We start from the raw sequence: 10,321 nt of genomic DNA on the forward strand, positions 1-10,321 counted from the left end.
GACTATTCATGTCCTTTGTCCATTTTGTTGGAATGTTTCACATTCTTTTAATGATTTATCAGTAATTTAAGTACATAAGAGCCTAATTTCTTTCTCCCATTTGTTGCAAAGCTGATTTGCCAATTGCCTTTTAATCATATTTAGAGTATTTGGGGGAGCCATCAATTCTTTTTTTTTTTTTTTTTGCGGCACGCGGGCCTCTCACTGTTGTGGCCTCTCCCGTTGCAGAGCACAGGCTCTGGACGCGCAGGCTTAGTGACCATGGCTCACGGCACTAGCCGCTCCGCGGCATGTGGGATCTTCCCGGACCGGGGCACGAACCCGTGTCCCCTGCATCGGCAGGCGGACTCACAACCACTGCGCCACCAGGGAAGCCCGAAACGTCAATTCTTATTAATCAAATCTATCAGTTTTTTTCTTTTCCCCCCTTTTTAAAAATATGCTTAGAATAGCTTCCCCAAGCTAAAATATTTACTTATATTTTCTTCTAGTGCTCATTTGATATCACTTTTACATTTAACATCTGCAATTTATTTTTTTAAATTTTTTAATAAATTTATCTATTTATTTATTTATTTTGGCTGTGCTGGGTCTTCGTTGCTGCGCACGGGCTATCTCTAGTTGCGGCGAGCAGGGCCACTCTTCGTTGCAGTGCGTGGGCTTCTCATTGCGGTGGCTTCTCTTGTTGCAGAGCACGGGCTCTAGGCACGTGGGCTTCAGTAGTTGTGGCACGTGGGCTTCAGTAGTTGTGGCTTGCGGGCTCTAGAGCACAGGCTCAGTAGTTGTGGCACACGGGCTACACGGTATGTGGGATCTTCTCGGACCAGGGCTCGAACCCATGTGCCCTGCATTGGCAGGCAGATTCTTAACCACTGCGCCACCAGGGAAGCCAACACCTGCAATTTATTTTAATGTAAGAAATGAGGTAGGGACTCTTAACTCTTTTTCCCAGGCAAACCAACTGATCCAGAACTGCATGACTGCAGTACTCATTGCCTCTCTGACCTGTAGTGCCTCTTGATGGTGCACCGAATTGCCACATATCCTGACATATCTGTACTCTCTGCTACTTCCTATTGAAAGTCTGTTGACTTGCATGCCATTATGATACCAGTTTAATTATCGTAGGTGTGCACTTTAATACTACTTCTACCATACCACTTCCCCAAATTAGTATTCTTTTCCAGAATAATCTTGGCTACTCTTATTCATTCTTCCACACGAACTTTAAAATTGTTTATTCAAGTTCTCTCACTAGTTTTTTTTATCAGGACTACAGTATATTTATAGATTAATATAAAAAAGAGTTGATGTCTTTATAATATTGAGCCATCCTATTGAGGAACAAGGTGTGGACTTCAATTTATGCACATTTTTTTGTTCTTCAGTAAAGCTCTAGGGTTTTCATTATTGGAAGCAGAAGTTGTTCTTCAGTGATCATTGAAGTTTTTTGTTGTTGTTCTTTTGGTTTTATGCTGATCCTATGCATTTCATGCTAAGTTTATTCCTAGATGCTTTATTTTTCCTGGCAACTTTCAAACTGTCTTGAAGAGGCAGTTCTTGAACAAGCATTTTCACTTTGCCACAATGGCAGACACAGATAATACATTAAAAAGCACCATGAAAACCTTGTGTTGATTTTAGCTCTTTTTATTAGGAAATATTCTCAAAGATAAATGTGACCTAGAGCAGAACCATTTTCTCCCTTAAAAAAATGCAACTTCAATCCATTTTCCATCTGGGGTATTTTTGAATAGAAATAGAGAGGCACATTTCGATGTGAAATCAATTCTAAATAGAATCAACCATCAGGGTACTGCACTAAATGTCACAACTGCATGCCAAACAGTTCATTAAGTCCTAGAAAATTATCCAAACTTTACAGATGTAACCATCACTCAACAGAAACCATTATCCACACAAGTAGAGCTCCGAATCATTTACAGTGATAGACATGAGGAATGGAAAGAACAGAAACAATTTTCTGCAGTTTTCCTACTGTCCCACTGATGCATAAACAATAAACATTAAATAATTGACATTATTCACGTCAACATAAAATCAAATGTTTTCTCTGAAACCTTACTCCTCTAAAGAACATCCAGAGTACTTCGTATTATTTTTACTGTATAAATTTTTATAATTAAAAAGCTGACAGGGGGGCTTCCCTGGTGGCGCAGTGGTTGAGAGTCCGCCTGCCGATGCAGGGGACACGGGTTCGTGCCCCGGTCTGGGAAGATCCCACATGCCGCAGAGCGGCTGGGACCGTGAGCCATGGCCGCTGAGCCTGCGCGTCCGGAGCCTGTGCTCCGCAACGGGAGAGGCCACAACGGTGAGAGGTCCACGTACCGCAAAAAAAAAAAAAAACCTGACAGGGAAAATAATTTATTACTGAACATTGCCTGTTATAGACTTATTTAAATACTTTTTTCTCTACACAGGCTCTTAACTGATAACTTGATAGACACATTGCCTCACCTCCTGTCATTTAAAAGCAAAGTCATAGAAATATTCTTTCAGCTCTGTTTTCAGTTGGTTAGACGCCACCCAAATCAAAGGCATTACTATAATTGACTTATTGTTATAACTTGCACTGTCCTTCAAATTTGGCATGGTTAAATTTTGCTTTGGTTCTTAAGGAACGGCAGCATCTAGGTGCAAACATCATCCTTTAGAACCTTTTTGAAAGTTATTCCTATATAGTCTGAGGGAGACATTATTTGAAGTGGAAATAGAATTTTGAGGTTATAAAACTCTAGGAATCCTAGTGAGCCCAGATGCCAGATCCATTTATTTTAGAAAATTTTTATATAGTAGAAAAAGTGAAGACTAAAACTAAAATGTGATGCCTTTTTATCCCTATAAGCCTGGCTGAGCCTTTTCAGGAATTGATAATATTGGAGTTGACTGGGGAGAACACACATGGTTAATAGCATGTGTGTTGGAACAGCCTTTCTTGAAGTAGATTTTGCAAATTGTTTTTTTTTTTTTTTTTTGCGGTACGCGGGCCTCTCACTGCTGTGGCCTCTCCCGTTGCACAGCACAGGCTTCGGACGCGCAGGCTCAGCGGCCATGGCTCACGGGCCCAGTCGCTCCGTGGCATGTGGGATCTTCCCGGACCGGGGCACGAACCCGTGTCCCCTGCATCGGCAGGCGGACTCTCAACCACTGCACCACCAGGGAAGCCCTTTGCAAATTGTTTGATCCAGGATTTTAATTCTTAAATTTCTCCTAGTGAAATAATCATAGAAATTCACAAAGTATTATATATGATGAATAAATTATGTTCATTATAGCATTGTTTATAATAATGGAAAACTGGAAACAACCCAAAAGGTCATAATAAAATAACTGGTTAAATAAAATTTCACATAATGGGAAATTCTGCAGCCATTAAAAACGATGATGTAAATCTACACATTTAAATACAAAGAGGGTAACAATATTATGACCTCCACCCTGTTAAATCCAATGGCCAGTTCTCATCTGAATTTGACTCCATGTGGCTCCAGGATACCCATCCTCTGGCTTCTCTGCAGCCTCAGTGGCTGCTCCTTCTCTCCCCTACTGTTGAGGTGCACTGGTCCTCTTCTCTCTCTATACTCTCTACTTTGGTAAAGTCAGTTAAAGTCACATGGCTTTATGAGTATACATATGTGGACAATTCTCAAGTGTGTATCTCCAGCCAGACCTTCTCTCCCAAACTCCAGATTCTTTTATCCAGCTGCCTACTTAGCATCACCACTCGTATATTTAATAGATGTCCCAACAGGTTCAAAACTGAATTCCTGGTCTTCTCCCACTAACTGGCTCTACCCACAGAATTCCCCATCTCAGGTAATGGCAACTACAGTCTTCTGTTTGCTCAAGGCAAAGCCCTTTTAGTCATCCTGATGCCTCACTTTTTCTCACACCCTGTGTCCACTGGATCAGTGAAATCTGATCTCTCCACCTTCCTCTCCACCACCCGAGCCACCATCATCTCCCACCGAGATCACTGCAGTGACTCCTAACTGACCTCCCTGTTTCAATCCTTGCCCTGCACGGTCTATTCTCAATCCAGCAGCCGTTTGTTAATATTTAAGTCAGATCCTGTCACTCCTTGCTCCAGTGTCAGCAGTATGTCCCACTTTCATGCAATGTAAAAGCCAAAGCCCTTCTGAGACCCATTTCCCCACTTTTCTTTCTTTCTTTCTTTAAATAAATTTAGTTAGTTAGTTAGTTATTTTTGGCTGCGTTGGGTCTTGGCTGCTGTGTGCAGGCTCTCTCTAGTTGCAACGAGCAGGGGCTACTCTCCGTTGTGGTGCACAGGCTCCTCATTGCAGTGGCTTCTCTTGTTGCAGAGCGCTGGGTCTAGGCGTGCGGGCTTCGGTAGTTGCGGCATGCAGGCTCAGTAGTCGTGGCTCACGGGCTCTAGAGAGCAGGCTCAGTATTTGTGGCTCACGGGCTTAGTTGTTCCACGGCATGTAGGATCTTTGCAGACCAGGGATGGAACCCGTGTCCCCTGCATTGGCAGGCGGATTCTTAACCACTGTGCCACCAGGGAAGTCTCCCCACTTTTATTTCCAATGTAGCACAAGCCTTTTTGGTATTCCTTGAACCTACCAGGCATGTGAGCAAAGAGCTTTGGACTCAGTTTCAATTCTAGCTCTATTAATAGAATGCCTCCAACCTTTTGTTTCCCATTTGCAAAATGGGAATCCTGTACCATCTACCTTCCAGGATTAAGATGGCAGTGCTTTTTAACATTCAGGCTTTATGTAGGTACCAGCACTTTTATAATTTTCACATATGACCTCTAAAACTTGTCTTGCTTTGCTTGAGAATTTCTTATTATTTCTAGTCCTCTGTTTATATTTGATCAATTCAAACAATCTACTGTATGGCTTCTTTTATGCCAGGTACTCTGGGGATATGAGAATAGCCAGGTCATGTTCTCTTAAAGAATTTACATACTAGAAGTGGGAGATGGGCCTATTAAAAGCAAAAAGTGCATGAAGTATTGCAGGTGCTCTGATAAAAACGAAGCACAGATGAAGCACAGTGAGGGCGACAAAGGAAGAAAGTTCAGATCTCTCAGGATTGACGGGGAGAAATGGGAGAAGGGAGAAAGGGAGCCATAAAAACTTTTATAGAGGTGACCTTGTACTGAATCCTGAAAGATGGTAGGTAATGTTAGGCAAACAGGTAGGGGAGGGAAAAGCCTCCCCGACTACTCCCATCTCACACTCTTAAAGCACACCTGGTATTTACCACATTTTAATTAATTCCTTTTGAGGGTGATTCTCTATTCATTGTTGATCTCACCCACCAAGTATAACTGCACCCAGAGAGGCTCCGTGTCTTTCATATTCATTTCTGTACCCTAGAGTCCAGCATAGTTCTTGGCCCAAGGGAGGGAAGAAGGAAGGGAGGAAGGGAGGAAGGCGTGGGAGGGAGGAAGGAAAGTCAAGTCTTGGTTAAGAGGACAGGTTTGGGAGTCAGGTGGTCCTGGTTGGAGTCCCACATATACAATTTGCTAGCTGTATGACCTTGAAAGAGTTACTTGACCTCTCTGTGTCTTAGTTCCCTTTTCTTTTTTTGTTTAACCGGTTGATCTATTTATTTATTCATTTGGTTGCACTGGGTCTTGTTGCAGCAGGTGGGCTCCTTAGTTGCGGCTCGTGGGCTCCTTAGTTGTGGCATGTGGACTCTTAGTTGCAGCATGCATATGGGATCTAGTTCCCGGACCAGGGATCGAACCTGGGCCCCCTGCATTGGAAGCTCAGAGTCTTAACCACTGTGCCACCAGGGATGCCCCCTTTGTTCCCTTTTCAGTTAAAGGAAAATAATAATACTTGCTTCTTTTGTTTTTACTATTCTTTTACTTTTTTTCTTTTTTTAATAGCTGCTTCTTCATAAGGCTGTTGAGGATTTACTGAGATCGTTTTTGGAAAGGCTCAGCACGATGAAAGGCACATGCTTTGAATACTAATTCTGTCTTCCAAGGTTCTCGCCCTCTTAGGCCAAAGTACAAGAACTCTCAGAGCAAAATGAAGGTGTTTCTCTGTCTCAAACATCATAACAACTTAGGCTTTTCTGTTTTGTTTTGTTTTGTTTTGCAACTGGGCTTTTTTATATATAGACACACAGACACACACTTAGTCTTAATGGCTTCCTTTGATTTCCTTAAAAAAAGAGGACTTCTGTGGTTGAGTGTCTGAATTGCTGTACCATTAGAAACAGTGCCTGCAGCAAACTGCTTTGTTTCATTTACTCATTTTGGAGGACACTTGTATTTCAGGGTTGTCCTCGGCTATCTTTCTGGCCCTAGTGAAGACATTCAGGATCCAGTGAGTGACAAATTCTTCAAGGAGGTGTGGGTTTCAACGGCAGCTCGAAATGCTACAATTTATGATAAGGTGAGATTCACATGTCCTGCTCCTTTTTTAATTGAATCACGTCACAAAAGCACATAATTATTTCTGTATATTATTGGCACAGAGTATTCTTAATGAGTGTAAAAAACCAATACACCTCCAAGGTGTAATAAAATACTTCTTGGTAGACATTAAAAAAACAGAGTCAAAAAGAGCCATGGATTATTGTTTAGAAGAGACTTTAGTGGCATTCTGGTCTCAGATTCTAGAATCCCATCATAAGCATCTTTAGCAGGTGGTTACCCAGCCTTTATACATGTCTAGTGACAAAGAGAAAAGAGGCAGATGGGATCAAAAAATGAGTCAGACTTGGGTTCAGCCCAGCTCACACAGTTGCTGGTGATATAACTATGTGTATAGTAATTTGATGTTCTGAGCCTTCCTTTCTTTCCTGTCCTATAAATTGGGAGGAACATTCACTAGGTGGTCGTGAGGATAAAGAACAGTCTATTAAATGTATTTAGCACATAGTACATATAGTAAATGGTGTCCATCTTAATGATGAAGCTTATTAATAATGAGAAACTTCCTCATTTGGACAGCTCTAATTTTGGAAAGGTGTTTTAAAACCAACTTCGTTTGTTAGGGAGGCTAAATGCATCTTCTGGTAAGTTCCGTCCATTGATGATGATAAAGAGTGTACAAGAGTTGAGTCACCCGACACTGAAACAGGTTACATCATGAAGTAGCCCGCATTCCATCATAGAAAATATTCAAGCTGAGTTCCACTGACCATCTACTATAAACTGGGTGAGAGTGCATTCTTCTTCTGACTTCCAGAGTTGCCTCAGCACAGAAAATTCATCATTTCTAATGAAACATGACAACTATCTACATAGCCTTATTTCGTACTGAGGCCTCAAGGCCATGATCAAATAGGTTGTGTGCATGGAGTCTTTTCAAATGTAATTTTTAAAATGCAGGGCACAGCCTAGTTTGGATCCTGGATTGGGAGGAATAACAGCTATAGAAGACATTTTGGGAATAATCAGATAAATCTGAAAATGGACCATATCTTAAATAACATAGAATTGATTTTCTGAGGTGTGAGAATTGTACTGTGGTTATATAGGCACATGTCCTTATTCTTAAGAAATACATGCTGAAATATTGAGGTGTGAAGTGTTACGATGTGTGAAACTTATTTTCAGTTAGCAATATACATGCACAATTGATAAATTTAAGTACAGGTACGGATAAAAACATTTTTCAAAATTAAAAAGTTAGAGAAAATATAATACACAATTTTCCTTTTAGACCAGAGCCTCCAGTGAAATTCAGTGGTGATTATTATCCAAAAAGTAAGGTATCACCCATGAAACTCCTTACCACTATCTTGACTTTATCCTGAGGTCAGTCACTTAAGTAGATCAGATATAGGATCTGTGTAGTTGTTGTTGTTGTTGTTGTTTTTTGATGGAAGCAAGTCTAGCACTCTCTTTGTAGCAAATAAAAGAAGCAACCCTTCAATCAGGTCTGCGCTGTAACATAAAACTAATTAATATGTGTTTCATAAAACAAAGGTTTTGTCCGTCGGAATGAGTATTTTCAGTAAAGGGGATATGCTTTCTTTCAAACCTATCACTCAGTTTCCTATTTAATCAGGTGTTCCGGTGCCTTCCCAATGATGAAGTACACAATTTAATTCAGCTGAGAGACTTTATAAGCAAGCCCATCTTAGCAAAGGAAGATCCCATTAGAGCTGAGGAAGAACTGAAAAAGATCCGTGGGTTCTTGGTACAATTCCCCTTTTATTTCCTGTCTGAAGAAAACCTACTGCCTTCTGTTGGAACCAAAGAAGCCATGGTGCCCACCGAGGTTTGGACTTAAGAGTCATACTTGTTTGCAACTCAGAGACTTCCACCCTGAAGAGTACATGTCACACAGTGACTTTCTGGAGACCTAACAGCCATAGCCGGACCCAGTGCACTCTTGTGTCCAACCTTGGACCCTTTGGGTTGGCTGGGAAGGGCTGTAGTCATACTGATATAAGGACAGTGAAAATCAGCAGGGCTTTATAATTCCTCTTGCCTGTCCCTGTGAAAAAAGGACTGTATTCTTAGGTAGCATATACCCAACAGCTTAAACACATACTAAAATTCCATGATGTATACCAAACTGCATTTTCTTTGCTAACAAGAGTTTACCTGTCACTGTGATCTACTTTGCCAAAAGTTGTCTGAACCTCCTTATTTTTCTCTGACCCTCACTTAGCAATTGATGTCTGCTGGACCTGCCTTCCTCTCATAGTCCATACAGGCTCTGTTTGAGGTATTGTCTATTGCTAGAAGATGTTGTGATGCTGCTTCAAGGTTATTTAAGGATACATGGGTTGCTCCTGCCCCTGCCCTTCTGGCCCCGGAGTAGTCGTGTGCACCCAACCAAGGATGTGGTCCTTATTCCTTTCCAGTGACTGAAAGGACAGGACAGACCTTAGTCTACACAGCAGCCCACGTTAGGCAATTCTGACAACATTGACAGCATGTATGTTGACACCACAGATCAACAGGAAGGAATTAAATTCGGTTATTAAGGCAGAGATTTCACTTTGCCTCCAAAGGCATTGACAAGATGTGTCCTTTTGATAGGGCCCACCCTATCAGATTTGAAAACGTGTAGGATATTTGATTACACAGCAACCGATAAAGCTCAAAGACACAGCATGCAGCCTTCAGCAGTCTTCAACGTTTTGGCAGGAATCTGATCCAGATAAGAAAAGAAGATTTCTTATAGTCCTGTAAAATTTCGTGTCATCCTTAGCTGCTGGATTGATTGAAATTTGAGTTTCTACATTTCAAAGTCAAACCAGTGAATACAGCTTGTCTTTCAAGAGAATCACGGGCTTCATAACTCATGCCAAGTTAATGAGTATGAGCCTTATTTGACATTCAGCTCGCCAGCTGTGTTACATTCTTTAAGAAAAATTGTTTGCAAAATGCATACAATTTCACTTGCGTTATTAAATATACATTAACATTCCACCAGGGTTCCAAAGAGGTTAGGATTATTTTTTAATTCACATTATCCTAGTCTGTGAATTGTTCTAGAAACCCATTTCTCCTCTTTGGATGTTAGTGTACATACCCTTTGGTACCCCATAGCTCTAATTTTTTTTTTTTTTTTTTTTTTGCGGTACGCGGGCCTCTCACTGTTGTGGCCTCTCCCGTTGCGGAGCACGGGCTCCGGACGCGCAGGCTCAGCGGCCATGGCTCACGGGCCCAGCCGCTCCGCGTCATGTGGGATCTTCCCGGACCGGGGCACGAACCCGCGTCCCCTGCATCGGCAGGCGGACTCTCAACCACTGCGCCACCAGGGAGGCCCCCACCCATAGCTCTAATTTTATTAAGCAGAACTATTCTTACAACCTAAAGAACTAATGTGGGTTCCCAACGGGCCTGAGGCCATAAAACATGGTGTAGGTGCAATGATTACACCTCTATGGATTACCTGGACAGACTCTCATCCAAAGGAGTAAGGACCCAATCCCTATTTTCCTAGAACTGATAGTCCAGTGGAAAAGGTTAAACAGGAGCACAAAGTCTGTGAACTAGGCTAGTAGGAGAGAGACAGTGTCATACCCAGGAGGGTTTTACAAATGAGGTGGAACTATGTAACCAACAATGGAAATGAATATGCTTTTATGGTGGCTGAAGATAGTAAAATAACTTCATTCTATAGCAGTTGTAAATAAGACATTTGCTATTTATGAAGTTTAGATTGGCATTTAAAATGTTGAGTGTATGTGGAATACCTGAGGAATTTTCATGTTTTCTTTTTAAATTTTAAAAAAATGTAGAACAGTCAACAAACTGGCTCTTGAAAGGGCCCTTTCTCTTAAAGAAAAAGGCACTTAATCCAACCTCTGCCCATTTTATAGCTGAGGAAACTGAGACCCAGGTTAG

At 41.6% G+C, this 10,321-nt stretch overlaps 1 protein-coding gene across 8 annotated transcripts in view; it reads left to right on the forward strand.

The window, feature by feature from the left end:
- PLD1 (phospholipase D1) overlaps window positions 1-9,945 on the forward strand; it is a 198,693-nt gene extending 188,748 nt beyond the window's left edge. For all 8 annotated transcript variants that reach the window (XM_029215542.1, XM_029215546.1, XM_029215547.1 and 5 more), the window contains 2 exons: window positions 6,284-6,401; window positions 8,025-9,945. In XM_029215542.1, coding sequence (XP_029071375.1) covers window positions 6,284-6,401; window positions 8,025-8,249 — 343 coding nt within the window. In that variant the 3' untranslated portion in view covers window positions 8,250-9,945. The remainder of the gene's footprint in view (window positions 1-6,283; window positions 6,402-8,024) is intronic.
- Window positions 9,946-10,321: the final 376 nt, after the last annotated feature.

Source organism: Monodon monoceros, unplaced genomic scaffold (genome assembly GCF_005190385.1).
Source record: "Monodon monoceros isolate NGI ecotype Baffin Bay Population unplaced genomic scaffold, NGI_Narwhal_1 Super_Scaffold_11, whole genome shotgun sequence".
In the NCBI taxonomy this organism is placed as follows: Eukaryota; Metazoa; Chordata; class Mammalia; order Artiodactyla; family Monodontidae; genus Monodon; species Monodon monoceros.